This window comes from Bufo bufo, chromosome 2 (assembly GCF_905171765.1).
Source record: "Bufo bufo chromosome 2, aBufBuf1.1, whole genome shotgun sequence".
NCBI classification, from domain to species: domain Eukaryota; kingdom Metazoa; phylum Chordata; class Amphibia; order Anura; family Bufonidae; genus Bufo; species Bufo bufo.
Window position 1 is genome coordinate 201,948,861 of NC_053390.1, and position 20,273 is coordinate 201,969,133.

The 20,273-nt window shown below is 40.8% G+C and overlaps 1 protein-coding gene across 1 annotated transcript in view; it reads left to right on the forward strand.

The window, feature by feature from the left end:
* Positions 1-376: 376 nt before the first annotated feature.
* NOS1 (nitric oxide synthase 1) overlaps positions 377-20,273 on the forward strand; it is a 127,631-nt gene continuing 107,734 nt past the window's right edge. Inside the window, exons 1-2 of the mRNA XM_040420223.1 lie at positions 377-1,071; positions 17,259-17,364. Of these exons, the coding sequence (XP_040276157.1) occupies positions 377-1,071; positions 17,259-17,364 (801 nt within the window). The remainder of the gene's footprint in view (positions 1,072-17,258; positions 17,365-20,273) is intronic.

Genomic DNA, 20,273 nt, shown 5'->3' on the forward strand with positions numbered 1-20,273 from the left:
ATACACATGGAGACTGGACACATTATTTCAAGAATGCCTGAGAATTAAGAAAATGTTAAGCTACCTATAAATGAACTGTTAATAAAAGCCTACCAGACTTCCTGTGACAGATCCAAGGTTTGTTTGGATTTAGTGTTACCTGGGAATCCTCAGAATTGTAGGCTTCTTGCATAGCAAATTTCCTGAAAAAGGACCAGAAGCATGAGATAGGTGAAATAAAGCTATGTTCATCTGAGATCCAGGGTTCATTAAACTTCTAAGGAATCTGCCACATTCAGAAACACTCTCACATCGCCCTCGTTACTTTAAGATAAGGAAACTGACATAACCTTCTGACAAATTCACTGATTCCCAACAGACTTTGAAAAGCTTTGTCATGGAGGAATATGAATTTAGTGTTAAGCAGCTGCAACCGAATGTCATATCGGTACGCCTCTACAAGAGAAAAGTGGGTGGTCTGGGGTTCCTGGTCAAGCAAAGAAGGAGCAAACCCCCAGTGATCATTTCTGACATAATTCGAGGTGGGGCAGCAGAGCAAAGTGGTCTTGTGCAGGTAGGTGACATTATATTAGCAGTGAATGACAGACCACTTGTAGATGCTAGTTATGAAACAGCCCTGGAAATACTACGCAGTATTGCCTCAGAGACATTTGTGGTGCTCATTCTTAGAGGCCCAGAAGGCTTCACAACTCATTTGGAGACCACCTTTACAGGAGATGGAACACCTAAGACAATTAGAGTTACCAGACCTCTTTGCCCAAAGTCAAAGTCAAGTGACTTTTCAAGTCAGAGCCTGTATAGTAAAGACCAACAAAATATGGTGGACAGTGCCACAAGTTCAGCTGGATCTTCTTGGCAGGAAGTGCACCAGCTTCTTCACTTAAATGGACTTGATGGAGTCAAAGGAGATGACATCAGTATAAGTCCTTGCCTTAATGGGGGAGCAGAAAACAATGACATCATGAAAGAGATTGAACCTGTAGTGAACCTGTTACAGAATGCATGTAAAGAGTTAAATGGAGATGGTCATCGCCTATCCGAAAGGAAGGATGCCGAAGTTCAAGTTGAAAGGTAAGACATCCCAACAAAAAGTAAGCTTGACCTCGTCCCTATGCTCTAGCATTGCATGTATGTAAGCTATCATCATGAGTCAGCCCTATTGGATGTAATCATATTCATATACCAAAAGGAACTGAATAGTCAAGCATACAACCTGTGAAATGTGATAAGTCCTGCTCCATTCTAGTTGTAATTGTAATCATTATTCACTAAGTGAAACTGTCAATTTCCTTTAGAGGATAGAGATAGCATGTTGTGTTCACACTTACAGATGAGAATACTTATCTTGTTCTGTGGAGAAAGAGAATGTTTGCCGTTTTGAACCCTCAAAACTGATGATAGCACTATAGAGGTAATGGGGGAGTAGTGTAAGCATAATTGGGTCAATGGTCACGACGGTTACAGTGATTGGCACCATGATCACAAATGCCATGGAGGTGGACCCTTCATGTTAGTGTCCTATGAACAGAACACGTACACAGTTGCTCCTCTCTGCTGTGAGTTAACAGCTCTGGCTGTCTCCTGATTGGACACTACATCCATCACTCAGGGCTTTGTGAAAATGTTCACGGCAGGAAGCAGGTGGCATTGAACACTATAGAACTTCCTAACGTGCAGCTGTAGTGCCAGGAGGAGGAAAAGTTGGATTTCTTGGTCAAGCAACTTGTTCGACCATTGCCTCAAGTATGCTCACCCATCGCCTATATAGCATTATCAGCAGCTTTGCGGGTAAAACTTCTGACAAACTCCCTTGAACAGAAGTACACAAAAGTGACAATAACTTTATGCAGTGTCAAATGTTCTACAGGGTGGGCCATTTTTAATGGATACACCTTAATAAAATGGGAATGGTTGGTGATATTAACTTCCTGTTTGTGGCACATTAGTATATGTGAGGGGGGAAACTTTTCAAGATGGGTGGTGACCATAGCGGCCATTTTGAAGTTGGCCATTTTGAATCCAACTTTTGTGTTTTCAATAGGAAGAGGGTCATGTGACACATCAAACTTATTGGGAATTTCACAAGAAAAACAATGGTGTGCTTGGTTTCAACGTAACTTTATTCTTTCATGAGTTATTTACAAGTTTCTGACCACTTATAAAATGTGTTCAATGTGCTGCCCATTGTGTTGGATTGTCAATGCAACCCTCTTCTCCCACTCTTCACACACTGATAGCAACACCGCAGGAGAAATTCTAGCACAGGCTTCCAGTATCCGTAGTTTCAGGTGCTGCACATCTCGTATCTTCACAGCATAGACGATTGCCTTCAGATGATACGAGACGTGCAGCACCTGAAACTACGGATACTGGAAGCCTGTGCTAGCATTTCTCCTGCGGTGTTGCTATCAGTGTGTGAAGAGTGGGAGAAAAGGGTTGCATTGACAATCCAACACAATGGGCAGCACATTGAACACATTTTGTAAGTGGTCAGAAACTTGTAAATAACTCATGAAAGAATAAAGTTACGTTATAACCAAGCACACCATTGTTTTTCTTGTGAAATTCCCAATAAGTTTGATGTGTCAAATGACCCTCTTCCTATTGAAAAAACAAAAGTTGGATTCAAAATGGCCGACTTCAAAATGACCGCCATGGTCACCACCCATCTTGAAAAGTTTCCCCCCTCACATATACTAATGTGCCACAAACAGGAAGTTAATAGCACCAACCATTCCCATTTTATTAAGGTGTATCCATATAAATGGCCCACCCTGTACATTCACCTTTTACCTCCTTTTTCAAGACATTTACTTTCAGTATTTTGAACAAACCTTCAGAGATATCTTTCACAATTATTGTGACTACCATTGAAACAGATCTTCAGGGATTCCTTTCACAATTATTGTGACTACACTCACAATCTTAATGTCCCGTTACATGGATCGATTATCGGGGCAATTATCGGGAAGGAGCTATTAATTCTAGGAATGCTTGTTCCTGATAATTGCCCAGTGTAAGGGTGCAAATGCTCATTCATTGGGTAAGAGCATGGTTGTTGTGGACACCAAGATCATTGTTTCTGGGCAGCAGATTAACCCTGTCTAAACAGGCATCTTCTGCCCAACCAGAAATGTATATTGCATAAACGCAGACAGGCAGGCTACATATCCACCAGATTTATCACAGTGCTTCAGGCTGCATGATAAATCTGGTGCATGGACAGACACTTTTGCCTAACTTCATACTAACTATTGGTTGTCTCTCACCATCTCTGATGAGCAAGCAATTATTGGGAAAGAACAGTTAGTTCAGGATAATTGCCTGCTCGATTGGCCTGTGTAAAGGATCCTTTAAAAGTTTGATGCTTTCAGTGATGTAAAAGTCTAAACTCTGGAGTGGAAAATACATTGCGCAGTATTTGATTATTAAGTGCATCTTATCTTCAGAGTAGTCTTCTTGCTGTTGTTGCCTTAGGGTCCTATTAGACAGGAAGATATCTTTTCATTACACTGCAGCGATCAACGATTTAGAAAGTCATTTGTGTTCAAAAGATGTTCAATTACGCAAAGCAATATTTATAAATAACATATTATATAATAATCAATACCATTAAATATTTTAAATTTTATATATGATAAAATAGAATATAAATATAATTAGATATAATATTTACAAAAATGTAAATATTTAGGGGGCACATTTATTAAGACCAGCGTTTTATGAGCCGGTCTTAATAAGGGCCTGCGCTGATGAATGGCAGGAAAATTCTAAGGCATATTGGTACACCATAGACTTTTTCCAGGGTGTGGGTGCCTACAGAGAGGGCTCTGAGTCTAATCTTTCAAATCAAGCAGATTTGTCCAATCCATGGAGAGCCAATCATTTATTGCAAGTCGTTTGATCGCTGCAGGCTATTACAGGTGAAAATGATTTCTCAAATTCAAATGAGAATGCAACCAATAATCACTCCATCTAATAGGCCCCTTACTTGCATTATAATTTATTGATAATCTGTCATATGTCCCATACATTGATCAGTGGTACCCAGAGGTTGGGTTTATATCATTCATGGTAAAACCCATTTAACCCCTTCCTGACGATTTTCCGTTTTTGCATTTTCATTTTTTACTCCCTGCCTTCCCAGAGCCATACGTTTTTTTACTTTTTCATTCACATAGCCATATCAGGGCTTTTTTTGCAGGACAAGTTGTACTTTCTAATGGCACCATTTAATATTACATAGAATGTAGTGGGAAGCTGGAAAAAATATTCCAAATAGGATGGAATTGGGAAAAAAATGCAATTCTGCCACAGTTTTATGGGTTTTGTTTTCACAGCGCTCCATATGCGATAATACTAAACTAAAATATAAACTAAAATTATTGGTAACAAGTCTTCCTAGGAATGTTCCTTCCTGATAATTGGCTCAATAATTGGCTTGTGTGTGGATAATCGTTATCGCTTTGGGTGGTCGGGGCACAACTGGGGGTCTAGCGGGGCATGTTCCCTCAAGCCATTCTGCTTTGACCAGATACTAGGACAGATATTTGAATCTGTTTCCTTGGTGAAGAAAGATCTATCTACAGCTATACTGTGGTGTACTTTTTCATTCATATAGCCATATCAGGGCTTTTTTTTGCAGGACAAGTTGTACTTTCGAATGGCAACACTTAATATTACATAGAAAGTAGTGGGAAGCTGGAAAAAAAATCCAAATAGGATGGAATTGCAAAAAAAATTCAATTCTGCCACAGTTTTATGGGTTTTGTTTTCACAGCGTTCCATATGCGATAGTACTAAACTAAAATATATCCTCTATATTTATAGCTACCAGTACCATCAGGTCTGTGTCCATGCTGTGTCCTCAGTGGTGTTGAATGTGATGCCCATTGTATTAACGAGGACAGTGTTCCCCTGCCCCTTGTGTATGCATATACTATATACATGGCAGCCTGTCAATCAATGTGAGGATGGCTGAGGGAAGCAGGGAGATGGCTAGCTTCATGAATACAGCTTACTCATATGTAGACCTATTAGACAAATTGTAGAGGAGTGTGGACATATAGCTGTGATTTAACAAGTTTTCCCTATCCACTGGATCAGGATAACTGTTAGATCATGAGAGTGAGGATGTGTGCCCCCATTTGAATGAAGTGAAGGTTGAGCATGTGTGTCACTGCTACATTCAGAGTTCTGTACTCAGCTGTCTCTGGCAGTTCCATAGAGCTGAATGGAGGGACAACCCATGAATAACCACCACTCCATTCAATCCAGGGGGTCTTGTACCTCAGTCTTGTGATAAGTGGGTGTCCCAGTGGTAGGACCTCCACTAATCAGATACTTAGCCCCTAATCCTGTGGACATCATGAGGTGACTGAGCAATGACATAGAGGAGCAGTCTACTTGGCATGTCCTGTCAATGATTGTAGGTAAGACAACACAGTGAATACAGAGGAACTTGTGAAAGAGATGTAAGTGGTGGAAAAGCGAAGGAGCAACAACGTAAGAAGAAGCATAATGGTGAATGCTCCACCACTGCAAACATTTTATGCTGGTGAATGCAACAAGTGATGTTCTAAGAGTAATAACCAACATAAAGCCAAAGTTATATCAGTTTCTTCTTGTCTCCAACACCTGAGATAACAGTCGGCTAAATGATCGTTTGGCCAACAATTATCTATCCTGATCCCACCATAAATATGCATGGTCAGCTAGAACGAGCTTGCATATGTAGTGAATGGGAAAAGGGAGGAAAACCACTGCCAGACCCCTCTGGCAACTGCTTATGTCCCCAAGAACAAAAGGATAGGGCAGTTGAAATTCAGCCTGCCTGATCCTTATCAACCCAGACGTTTGCCGTCGGTGGACAGTCGGGAGGCCTCATACATATTAGATGGTCGACTGAACCTGCCGAAATTGGTGGGTTCAGCTGACATAGATCTTATGTGTATGGACAGCTAATTTTCTGTCTGCCTAGCGTTGCCTCGCAAATGATGCCGCGAGAAGTCTCATTTGTAAATATAGAAAAGTAAAGTATTTCACAGTAAGTAGTACTCAGTAATGACATCTATCTGGCTACATTATTGCAGGTACATTTTTATTTCATTCTTTTCACCTTTATTTGCTGGAACAATTAGGTGGTTTGCAATGATTTTTAAGGAGGATTAAGTTCCCTGTAGCTCAGAAATGTGTGTCCCAGTTTATTTCTATACAATGGTCTCAATTATACTTTTCATTGTGAGATCCGAGGATGAAGATAGGACAGTAAACTGGTTTACAAAAATAAACTGTCCTCCTCATCAGGTAATGAATCATTACAGACCAAGGAGCTAAAGTTATCAGCTAACCATACTAAGGCCGAATTCAGATGGCCATTCTGTCCGCAAAGCACGTGTCTGGACATCAGTATGGCGTCCACGTATGTTTGGTTTTTCCAGACCCATTTAGTTGAATGAAAAAAAAAAATCTCAGACAGAAAATGGACAAGAATGCTGTTAGTTAGTCCATGCTGAAAATCGGAAGTGTGCCGTGTGCTACGTGGGTACAGTCCAGATATTATTTTATTTTACACATTTATTTAGCGCTGCTATATTCCACAGCACTTTACACACATTAGCATCGAGATGTCCCCAATGAGGCTCAGGTATGTCTTGGGTGGAAAGTGTTGAAGTCCGAAAGAAGTTTTATGCTGATTTGTAGTGTTGAGCGAATTGAAGTAAAATGAATTGACTTTGATCCGAATTTCAGGGAAAATTCGATTCATCACGATGCCGAATTTCCTTGTGCATTGTTGTAACAAATAAATTTTTCCTGAAATGGCAGTAGAAAACAAAATAATACATACTTACCTCATTTAGTTGCTGGCGGAGAGGCCGTCGCGGCCAGCTTGAGGAAAACGAACAAAATCTCGCGTAATGACATCACCGAATCTGCCCAGGGTGATGATGTGGTGATGTCATCACGTCGGCGAGTGTAAGATTTTGTGCGCTTTCTTCAATCAAGATGGATGTGACGGCCTCTCCGAGAGTGAATGGATGAGGTGAATATGTTTTTTTTTCAACCCCTGATTAACCTCTGAAAGTCTTTAGTGGACGTCAGATGCCACGATCAGGGTTGAACGTGGCATTTGAGGGGTTTAATCGGCGCGATCGCTGTTCCTCGTCATTGCGCCCACTACATAAAATGGAATGCGATTCGTGATGAAGTAATTCGTCACAAATGGAATTTCTTTGTGAACTTGTGAAATTTTTTCAAGCTTCGTTCATCTCTACTGATTAATCCTGAATAACTGTGCAGATGCCTCACAGATCACAGCTGATTGTTGGGGTTCCCAGTGGTGGCACACCATGTCATAAGCTTATTTTATGGAGATTATTTAACAAAAAGGAATTGTCCAACGCCATTACAGCAGTTGCACCATTACAAGAACTTATCCTCTATCCTCACAGGATAAGAGTCTGGGGATCCCACTGCTGGGACCTTCACAGATTATGAACACAGGGGCGCGTGTTCCCCCGTTTGACTGTATGGGACTGCTGGAGATAGCCAAGTACAGTTTATCTCTGACAGTACCACATAGATGAATGGAGAGGTGGACATATCTACCTCTCCAGTCAAATGTGAGAACTTGTGATCAGACACTTATCCTCTCTCTTGTGATAGGACACCCCCATTGAGTCCAGTGAAGTAATAGTAGGTAGTAGATCTACTGAAAGCTATTATTTCTTCCTTCTTTATTTAACTTACTCCTAGATGCATATCTTCTTGGAGCATAGCTGATATTTGCCATAGTATCATGGTCACAAATGGAGCCTGTAGGTAAAGGAAATTGCCTCAGTATGTCACAGCATTTGGAAGGATCTAAGAAATGTAATTCAGTTCAGTGCAGAGGACAGTGGCTACATCCATCTTCATCACCAGGGAGAATTGTCTGGACACATTCACCTCTTGTTACTCTGGCTTTTGTGACAACAATGTGTGAAGACCTTTCTGCGTTAACTATTAGTTCCAATTAAGTAATTCTGTATCCCCCGGAGGAGCCACCGTGATGTCTCACAACATTTAACCACAGCTGGGAAGAAAAGACACTGCTATTCACACGCTGCCTGAGAAATTATAACTGTAGGTATGTGCTGACACTGCGGTTCCCAAAATGTACAGAAAATAAAGTCCATTGCGGATTTACTGTGGAATTTGCGGCAAAAATCTGCTGCTCATTTCTCATGTTTTACATGTGCTGTGGATTTCACTCTTTGTATTGCAACGGGTAACATCTACATAAATCGACATATTTCAAATCCACACTGCACGTCGCTTTCCATACGACTATACACGGATTGTCTATTACTTTGTTGGGACGCTATGAAGCTGGAGATTCCCCACAAAAAATCTGCAATGTATCCACCCTGTGTGAACACAGGATAATGGCGGACGAGTTAATTGCTTAAAGGGGTATTCTAGTGGTCATGGGAGAGAAGGCTGGAGTATAATTACACACAGAGTAATAATACAACATTAGTACTACATCTCATCATAACTATGAGGCACATTTATTAAGACCGGCTTTCTAGACGCCAATCTTAATAAGGCCCTGCATTGGATCCGGAGTTATGAAGAGGCGCCGGCCTCTACATAACTTAGTCAGATCCAACGCCACTTCTAAATGAAAGACAGCTTCCAAGCTGTCTCACATTTAGACCATTTTCTGTGCCTAAAACAGGCGTAGAAAATGGTAAATGAGACGGGCCTACAGGCCAGTCCCCTATCTCTCCCAGGCCACACCCACTTTATAGACCTGGCGTGAGCGGGGAAAAGTCGCAGATTGCAGCACAAAGGCGTATTTCTGTTTAATAAATGACCCCCTATGTCTTTTGTTACACATTTGCTCCCTATGTGCTTCTCCTCGGAGCAGTAAGAGTAGGCTTATGTTCAGCAGCAGACACTAGTGTTCCCATCTTGCTGACATCTATTTGGGGCTGTTCTCCTGTATTCCCCTGGCTGAGGAGCAAGTCTCTACCATCTTATGCATTTCATATTGTGTTCTCTCACAGCTGAGCCTCTGACATTACTTCCCAGTTCTAGCTTCCTATAAGTCCTAGTGCTGGAACTGAGCATGCTCGACCACTTAACTGGAACCAAACTTCAGGACGTAACCCTAGGCAGTAGGCTATAAGCATTACATTTTTGGAGAGTAAAGTAGTGACTGATTATGTAGGAAAGTACTGAAAAGATTTAATGGCTTTATATAATGGATTTTTTGAGGATTTAGTTCATGATTTATTACTATCTGCTACCTGTATGTTTGTATATTTTTGTTGAAATGGGTAAATTATATATAAAAAAATATATAGATATCCATGAAAATGTAGATCTTCTGTATAGTATACAGTATATTAGCTGTTTTGCATATTTCATTCATTTCAATGCATGAACAGCCACTTCTGATACAAAAAATCTTGGTACCAGGGCATGTTATCAGTTGAACCCCCATCAGTATCAATTAAATCTGCCATTAAAGGGCTTCTGTCACCCCACTAAACATTTTTTTTGTTTGTTTACTTTTAATCCCTATGCTGCGATTTATGCATACATACTGTAATTAATCATTTTGGTTCAGCAGATTATTTTAAAAACGTACTTTTCAAATATGCAAATTACCTTGCTACCAGCAAGTAGGGCGGCTACTTGCTGGTAGCAGCCGCATCCTCCTATCCTAAAGACGCCCCCTCCGCATGTTGATTGACAGGGCCAGCGGATGGGATCTCTCTCTGCTGGCCCTGTTTGCATTCAAAAGCTGGCGCTTGCCCCATACCTGTCTTCAGTCGGCGCAGGCGCACTGAGAGGCGGACGCTCGCTCGGCCGCTCCATCCTCAATGCGCCTGCGACAGTGACGTCACATCTACACCCGGCGCAGGCGCATTGAGAAGGGGGACGCTCGCTCGGCGCTCCTTCCTCAATGCGCCGGGTGTAGATGTGACGTCATCGGCGCAGGCGCATTGAGGATGGAGCAGCTGAGCGAGCGTCCGCCTCTCAGTGCGCCTGCGCCGACTGAAGACAGGTACGGCGCAGGCGCCAGCTTTTGAATGCAAACAGGGCCAGCAGAGAGAGATCCCGTCCGCTGGCCCTGTCAATCAACATGCGGAGGGGGCGTCTTTAGGATAGGAGGATGCGGCTGCTACCAGCAAGTAGCCGCCCTACTTGCTGGTAGCAAGGTAATTTGCATATTTTAAAAGTACGTTTTTAACATAATCTGCTGAACCAAAATGATTCATTACAGTATGTATGCATAAATTGCAGTATAGAGATTAAAAGTAACCAAAAAAAAAATATAATGTTTAGTGGGGTGACAGAACTGTAAGGACACTGGTAGAACAGAATTTCTGGTTTACTAGTTATTTTGGAGTAGGAGTTTTTATCTGTCTATTTGTTATCAGATATACAAGCCAGAACCAAACGTATCTCATTTCTGCTTTCAGTGCTACATTAATTGCTTCTTTAGGAAAGAAGCCAATTCATCAGTCCATTGAGGGCACTGGAGTTTGAGTCTTCATGTTTCCCCTGACTGTCAGTGCCTGAAATCTGGATTTAGACAGAAAGATGCCTCAGATCTGTCTGACAAAGCTGTGTGAACGTGTCTCAAAGAAATCAGTAGAGATGAGCGAATTTCGTAAAAGTTCGATTCGGCTTATTCGCCGAATTTCACAAAAAAAATTGCAGCATTTTTCTGTAAGTAGCGGGTTCAATGACATGGAGCTGCAATAGCGCCGTACCCGTCATTGTACCCCTCAGATGCCGCGTTCATGCATGATCGCGGCATCTGAGTGTAAAATGTACAATAATTTTTTTTTTTTTATCAGACTTACCGCCTCCATTTGCTCGCGACGGCCCGGCCGCCGCCATCTTGCTTGAAGATCTCGGACGAAATTCTGTGCGGCGCGAGATTACGTCATCACACCGGCTGGCGTGGTGATGTATGACGTCATCACGCCGGCGTGATGATGTAATCTCGCGACGCACGGGATTCTGGCCAAGATCTTCAAGCAAGATGGCGGGGGCCGGGCCGTCGTGAACAAATGGAGGAGGTAAGTTTGATTTTTTTTGTTTTTTATACTATTTCAGGTTAAATAGATTCGCTGCCACGAAGCACGAGGAAATTCGGCTTCTAGGCAAATCGAATTTATCCTGAAATTCGGATTGAATTCCGCTTCGTGGGATTTGATTCGCTCATCTCTAGAAATCAGGATGAACTGTTAATATCAGATAGTTTTCTATTTGATGTTTGCTATATTTTAATAGGAAGAAAACCAAAGGTTGACATGGTTATGAAAAGACCACCCTTGTGTGTGTTCTATTGCTGAAGAATTTAAAGGGGTTGTCACATGAAAAATATTGTACATTTTTTAAATCAGCAGCTGGATCTAAATACTTTTGTAAATGGATATAATTAAAAATGTAGTATAACCACAGAGTTATTCAATAAAATCTATCTGTATAGCACCACCTGCTGTTGGTTGTTTTCCTGGTTGCTCTGTCCACCTCAGTAGCATCCCGTATCTTCCGTTAGAAGTTGTGACCGTTACAGCGAAAGATCCGCAGCAGAAAGCGCATGCCCAATGAGAAAGGACATGACCCCCCTGAGTACACATCCCCTGAGCTGCAAACCTGAGGAGAATCTCGCAGAGCAATTGTTGTAATGAATGGGAGAAGTTCATGTGAGGTACAGGGCTGGTTCTAGCTTTGTTAGAAAGAGATTGTAATGTACTATATGATGTCTGATATTCATTTCTGACATTAGTTATGGGGTTATCCCTTTAAGCACTGGATAATCCCTTTAATGGAGTCAGAGAAAATTCATTCAAATATATACATTCCTTTGGCTACTTTTTATCATCGGCTTCTATTTACCTTGGCCTGATATATTCTGCAGAACTTCATGTATTTGAGGAGAATTGAGCTGGTTCTTTAAAATAGTCTTTTTGGGGGTCCTGGGAATAATTTTCAGTTTGATATATCGTGATATACAGTACAGACCAAAAGTTTGGACACACTCAAAGAGTTTTCTTTATTTTCATGACTATGAAGGCATCAAAACTATGAATTAACACATGTGGAATTATATACATAACAAACAAGTGTGAAACAACTGAAAATATGTCATATTCTAGGTTCTTCAAAGTAGCCACCTTTTGCTTTGATTACTGCTTTGCACACTCTTGGCATTCTCTTGATAAGCTTCAAGAGGTAGTCCCCTGAAATGGTTTTCACTTCACAGGTGTGCCCTGTCAGGTTTAATAAGTGGGATTTCTTGCCTTATAAATGGGGTTGGGACCATCAGTTGCGTTGAGGAGAAGTCAGGTGGATACACAGCTGATAGTCCTACTGAATAGACTGTTAGAATTTGTATTATGGCAAGAAAAAAGCAGCTAAGTAAAGAAAAATGAGTGCCCATCATTACTTTAAGAAATGAAGGTCAGTCAGTCAGCCGAAAAAGTGGGAAAACTTTGAAAGTAAGGGTTATTTGACCATGAAGGAGAGTGATGGGGTGCTGCGCCAGAAGACCTGGCCTCCACAGTCACCGGACCTGAACCCAATCGAGATGGTTTGGGGTGAGCTGGACCGCAGAGTGAAGGCAAAAGGGCCAACAAGTGCTAAGCATCTCTGGGAACTCCTTCAAGACTGTTGGAAGACCATTTCAGGGGACTACCTCTTGAAGCTCATCAAGAGAATGCCAAGAGTGTGCAAAGCAGTAATCAAAGCAAAAGGTGGCTACTTTGAAGAACCTAGAATATGACATATTTTCAGTTGTTTCACACTTGTTTGTTATGTATATAATTCCACATGTGTTAATTCATAGTTTTGATGCCTTCATAGTCATGAAAATGAAGAAAACTCTTTGAATGAGAAGGTGTGTCCAAACTTTTGGTCTGTACTGTATGTTTAGGGGAAATAAGGCATATACATTGGATTAAAGTCTAGAACACATTCTTATGCAATTCATTGTAGTACTAGTATAATGATGTTCTGGAAGAAAAACACTACGTAGCTTGTATTAAAGGCTGAGTTAAAGGGAACCTGTCACCGGGATTTTGTGTATAGAGAGGAGGACATGGGTTGCTAGATGGCCGCTAGCACATCCACAATACCCAGTCCCCATAGCTCTGTGTGCTTTTATTGTGTAAAACAAACGATTTGATACATATGCAAATTAACCTGAGATGAGTCCTGTACGTGACTCATCTCTGGGACAGGACTCATCTCAGGTTAATTTGCATATGAATCAAATAGGTTTTTTTTACACAATAAAAGCACACACAGCTATGGGGACTGGCTATTGCGGATGTGTTAGCGGCCATCTAGTAACCCATGTCCTCAGCTCTATACCCAAAATCCCGGTGACAGGTTCCCTTTAAATAAACTGATGTTGTTTATGTTAAAAGGCATCTCTAACTTTACCTTCTTCAGGTGAAACTGGAAACATACTTCAAGGTGGTTTACCATGTTTTAATATGGTTGGCCTTTATTGTATGATGCTGGGGTTGTAACCCTTGGAACTACTATTGATCAGCAAAATAAAGATGTCTCCTTAGTGCAGGGATCAGCAACCTTCAGCGCTCAAGCTGTTCTGAAACTACAACTCCCAGAATCCTCTTTTCACTTCTATGGAAGTTACAAAACAAGATGAGTAAGTGTGCATGTTGGGAGTTGTAGTTTCACAGCAGCTGGAGTGCCAAAGGTTGCTGACCCCTGCCTTAGTGTATTGTACTACTCAACCCAGCACTATCCATGGTACTGAAGCGTGTCATTGGGCCAGTACAGAGCAATACTGGGTCTGTACTGCAGCACAAGTCCTCCGATTGAAAATCTGTAGAAGCCTGAGTTCAGTCAACACAAGAATGTTGTACAGTATTCAGAATGCAGAATTGTTCGGCACTCTGCTACATCGCCATGGTGCTCATGGATAGGCAAATCCAATAGTATTGAGGAAAGATTTCCGGAATTGCCATTCCTCACTACTGTTGGACAGTATTTTAGCTCTGTAATATGTAAGCTCGCTACCGCTTACACAACTGACACACACCCGCAGTAGCTGGGATCGCAGAGAAAGCCGATCCTCCTTTTTTAAACTCTTTTACTCGCTTCTCTGGAGTCCTTCCTTCTTTTCTGCTGGGGTGCAGCAGCTCATCAAGCACCTGCATCTCCCAGGAAGCATTGCAATTAACTCGTGGTAACCCCTTTTTACCCTGCATAGAAAATAGTCCCTTACATATAGTCCCAGAGGTACATATGGCATGTAATGCCGACATAATTTTGTTCTCTACTGTCTATGAAATAGGGATGAATGAATAAAATATGGTATGTAATGCTGACATAATTTTGTTCTCTACTGTCTATAGAGAGATATAGCTGTATATTTCTATGAAATAGGGATGAATGAATACAAAGTGTCCAGGTCGATTCCCCTGATTCTCTATGGGATCACTATGCAGACACCGAGAAGCGAAATAGAGTAGGAAAGCTACTGAGCATGTTAGTCCACCTCTGAGTGCAAGGAGAAACAGCAGGGGGCGCTAACAGAGAAAGAAATGTAATGTACTGTGCATTAAACACCTTACAATATTTTTATCGCATGTATTTTGAAATGATACTTCATTGGAAATGCTCTATACATTGTAAGTAATATATTTCATAGGATGACCCCTTTAAGGTCCAATTCACATCACCATTTAGCTTTCCGTTCTTCTGATCCATCAGAAGAAGAGAGAAAAAAACAGGATCCTATAAAATTTATTAATATTAATAGAGCAAATTCTCTGGCAGCTGTCGTCTCAGAAGCGCAGGTTCTCTGTACTTGGGCCCTTGCTCATGTAGGTCTTCTTCATTGCTCTGCTAGACTCACACTCACTAACCAGGGGGTGGACCAAGCTCATCACCCTGGTAACCTAAGCATTCTGCCAAAGTTAACCCTTTGTTTCCCATACATTGCTATGAGTGTATACAGTGTATAGAAAGACAAATATCACAATGATAAATCAGAACATTCAACTTGGGAAACATTGTTACACTAGATAATCCTTTACAGTGCCCCACTGGGGTACTGCACATGCACAGTCCTCAAAGTATATATCATAGCAGCCTAAGTGTGTGTATAAACTCTTCCCTACCTTCACAAGAAGTATAGAATTTAAAAGAAGAGGTATCGATTACAGTATCTATTACAGTATATACTCCAGATGTAATACCTGGACTCCTATGTGCTGTCAGTTCATCTGGAGTATGGATAATAAAACATCTAAATGCCGGGCGCATTGTAGAGAAGCAGAGACCGGATACAGAGAATGGTGGTGGAGGACGGTGGCTGGCTGTGAAGTCCTGTTTATAGATGGTAAATGGTTGATAAAACAGATGATTGTCATACATTAAAATTGTGATCGGAAAATGATGGACATCATGACAGTCAAGAATACAAAGATAATCTAGCGATCACATTAGAAGTGACTAATGTCTACTATGAATCACACCTGTCACTTCTGAATGTTAAAGAAGACCTGCCAGCTCTCCTGACGTTTTTATTTTAGCAAACACTTGTCATGCAATAACAATGCTGGAGTATTTTCCTTAGAACTCTGCATTGTGTTGTTCCTCTGTTATTCTTCCTAGAAATTAAAGAAAAAATTGACAGCCAGCACAGTCTGAAATTGTCCAGTCAGTACTGACAGTAGCATTGACAGGTGAAATGGCATATACACTTTTGTCAATAAAATTCCTCAACAGAGGAACGGCGCAATGTACAGCCAAGGGGGTGCCTATTATGGAGGCAGATCACGCAACTGCTGTGTGGCCCAGGGGAGGGGGCAGGCACTGAACTCCTTTTCTTGACATAAATCCACAGCTTTTTCCTGCAGCCACCACTAGAGGTAGCCATTAAATTCAATGCTCTGAGCTCCCTCTAGTGGTGGCTGCAGAAAGTCAGTTTATTCATATCCTGAAGAGAAGCAGGAAACACGGTCAGTATTTTGGATCAGTATTTGATCAGTAAAGCAGGAGTGGGTTCAAAACACAGATGATGTCCAAATCCTTCCATTACATTTTATTTCTGTTTTGGACCTACTCCTGTTTTTGCCTTACAAATACTGATGCAAAATACTGACCAAATACTGACTGTGTGAAAGAGGCCATATAGAGAGAGATTTATGAATGTATTTATGTCAGTTGACTGGTGTAAATACATGGATAAATATGGTGTTTTGTGTGAATACCATATAAATGAAACGTCTGCACCACTTTTTCAGACACAAAAAATGGTTAAAGTGGGTAACACGGTGCACAGCTTTTTTTTTTATTAAATATTTTCTCCACTTATTAAAAAAACAATTGTAAATTTGACAGAAAACTCACTGGGAGGGGCTCATACAAATTTTAGCCTTGGGGCCCTATGTAAGTCCCTGGATTCAAGGATTCAGGGTCAGACTGACCCACCAGAAGCTCTGACACAATAATGGGCCCTTTATAATGCAGGCCCCCCTGAGGTCTGAGGTCTATCAAAAGATCTGGAACTATCCTTGAAACCAATAACCACCAGATATCCTATTAAACCGTATAGATCATAAATCCCAAATATGGAATGGTAACAAAAGTTGCTTAAAAGGGAATGGTTATATGAGGGTGGGCCCTCAGAATCATCTCCTCTGGTGAGTCTGAGAAACTTCAGTCCAATGTATCAAGGATTTACTAAAACAAACATGTCAGGTCCTCTTTAGTCAATTAAACAAACATGTCAGAGTCAATTAATTTTTATCTGATAACCAGTTTATACATTTAATTGTATGACAATATAGCTTTTCTTGTACAAAAGTTACAGATACAGAGGGAGAGTCCCTATACATCCCTCTGTCCCCTCTTAGCTTCTTCTAGGACTAACCAATAAACTTGTACTTTTACATTTCCTTATTTCTCCAGAAACGGCCTGTCTGGTTCCTAACTACAAGTTATTTTCTTATGATCTAATCGGTTTATATAACCTCGTATCTTCACCTACGTATTTCTTAGGTAATTTGTAAATGACTACTAGGGAACATCATCAAACACAAAAAGACGAAGCTTTGCATAATAAAGTATGAGTGTTCCCCTTTAGGGATCCAACATGCTCGACAATATGTATAGATAATGTTCATAATGTTAATATTACAGCATATGAATGGCCTCCATGGGAATTGATGTACATTGAATAGACTAAATATTGTGTTCTTTACTTTAAGCAAACCCCAGAAGGGAGGCGACAGTGATGCAGCCTTAAATGATTTATGGAGAAGCAACAAGAATACGTCCGTCGTATTAAACAACCCTTACCTAGAGTGTGAGCAGGTATGTCAGCTCTCAGTCTATTACATTTTACTGCTGTCTCTATGTCACCAAGATTTATCAGATCCTTCACTTGTCATATTTGTTCTGCATGTCAAATAATGTCTTCCAATCTCATCTGAGCTCCAGCATTTACTGAGCACTGTCATCCTAAGGACAAATTGATGTTCAGTATTGACTTGGAATCAAGGTTGTCAGTTATTTCTTAGCGTCTCCTGATAGTGCTGACATATATAATATTATATTGCACAACCAGGATGCTATAGATAATATTTGTATGCAAATTTTTCTAATTAAGATTTTCTGCTGATGACAGGGAATAAAGTATAACTGTCGATTTTTAGGTAATTTTAAAGAATAATTAGCCATATGTGTGTATATTAGGAATAACACTATTTTATGGCCATTACTTATAACTGGTATTTTTAGCAATTTTTCCCTCTGCAATCTACGTATTTTTCCCTCTGCGTAGGTGCAGACTATTTTGGATCATGTCTGCCCATACACGGGACATGGATAAAAAGGATATTTTGCTGATTAACACTCTGTAGGACAACCTCAAAAGCAGCAGCAGTAATGGAGGACATTATACAGCATGACTAAGCAGTTTTAATGTGAATCCTGCAGTTAAATAAGACAGTAAATCACTTACAAACCAGCAGTCAAACCAACAGCAGCAGTCTACATCTCTTTGCCTTTCTTCAGAAGCCCTCCCTTATGCTCCTCCCTCTTCTCTCTCCATAGACTTCAAAGTAATCTGATCCTTCAGTGAGTAGGCAGCCCATCTTCTGGACAGTGAATTGAGAGTTAGTGAGGAGGAGGGGGGGAGTAGGAGAGGAGCCTGAAAAGAGGACAAGGAAGCATCTTTCGCTAACACATATTGGCTTGTACTATTCACTTAAGAAAAAATTATTTAAGCAACAGTTACTATAAGAATACCCAGTTACAGCAGCTATTTCATAATGTTTCCTATCTTGCTCACAGTTGATTTGGTATTTTCTAATATTTATAACTTTGGTGCTTCCTCCAGTAGTGCAGAGGGACTTAAAGGCTATGTGCACCTTCAGGAACAATTTTCTTTATGATTCCATTTTACTCATTTTGGGCTAAAAATAATTTTTCCAGTTAGTCTTTATTAACCACCTCCCATCCGCACGTTGACTATAAAACATCCGGGAGGTGGTTCTCTAACTCTGAATGGACATTTCTGAACGTCCATTCAGAGATCGCAGCTGCACGCTAATCGTGCAGCTGCAGATCGGGTTGCCCGCCGTCAGTGACAGCAGGGCAACCCTTAGAGAAGGCAGGGACAGTTCCCAGGTGTCCCTGCCTTCTAGATCGCTGTATACACAGCGCTCACCGAGCGATGTGTATACAGAGCAGGAAGCACTATGCGCTTCCTGTTCCGGCCCAGCGGTCGTGTGACCGCCGGGGCCGGGAGAGTACAGGAGCTGTCGGGTCTTTCACAGACCTCGATCAGCCTTGCACTGAGGCTGTACAGTGCAGTATATCGCTGTACAGCCTCTCTGGGGGGTCTATTTCCCCTGTAACTGGGGCTACTATGTCAGCCCCAGTTACAGGAGAAATCAATAGAGAAAAAAAAAAAAGTGAAGTTAAATGTCTTGTATGACCTTATGGGGGACGAAAAGTGTAAAATTAAAAATAAAGTGTTAAAATTAAAAATTCAAAAAAGGTTTCACATGTAAAAAAAAAAAAAATCCCCAAAATGTTAAAACAAAAATAAAATAAAATAAATAGACATATTTGTCGCGTCCGTCACATGATCCACCCAGTCCAATAAACACCATAAAAAAATAAAAATAAAAACTGTGTCAAAAAAGCAATTTTTGTTACCTTACATCACAAAAAGTGCAACACCAAGTGATCAAAAAGGCGTATGTCCCACAAAATGGTACCAATAAAACCGTCACCTCATTCCGCAAAAGATGAGCCCCTATATAAGAAAATCTCTCAAAAAACAAACAAAAAATTATAACTCTCAGAACATGGACACATTAAAACATCATTCTTTTGTTTCAAAAATGCTATTATTGTGTTAAAGTGAAATAAATAAAAAAAAGTATACATATTAGGTATCGCCGCGTCCGTAACAACCAGCTCTATAAAAATATCACATGACCTAACCCCTCGGATGAACACAGTAAAAAAATTAAAACTGTGTCAAAAAAAGCCATTTTTGTCACCTTACATCACAAAAAGTGCAACACTAAGTGATCAAAAAGGCATATGTCCCACAAAATGGTACCAATAAAACCATCACCTCATCCCGCAAAAAATGAGCCCCTACATAAGAAAATCATTTAAAAAATAAAAAAAACTATAGCTCTCAGAACATGGACACATTAAAACATTGTGTAAAACTTAAATAAATAAGAAAAAGTATACATATTAGGTATCGCCAAGTCTGTAACCATCTGCTCTATAAAAATGTCACATGACCTAACCCCTCAGGTTAACGCTGTAAAAATAAAAACTGTGCTAAAACAACCAATTTTTTGGTCACCTTGGCCCATAAAGTGTTATAATGAATGATCAAAAAATCATATGTACCCAAAAATAGTACCAATAAAACTGGCACCTTATCCCCTAGTTTCCAAAATGGGGTCACTTTTTGGGAGTTTCTACTGTAAGGGTGCATCAGGGGGGCTTCAAATGGGACATGGCATCTAAAAACCAGTTTAGCAAAATCTGCCTTCCAAAAACCATGTGGCGCTCCTTTTCTTCTGCGCCCTGCCGTGTGCCCATACAGCAGTTTATGACCACATGTGGGGTGTTTCTGTTTTGCGGCTCGGATGAAGACCCATTCACTTCAATGGGGCTGCAAAAGATGTGGACAGCACTCCGTGTCCTGTCCGCATCCGTTGCTCCGTTCCGAGGCCCCGCAAAAAAAA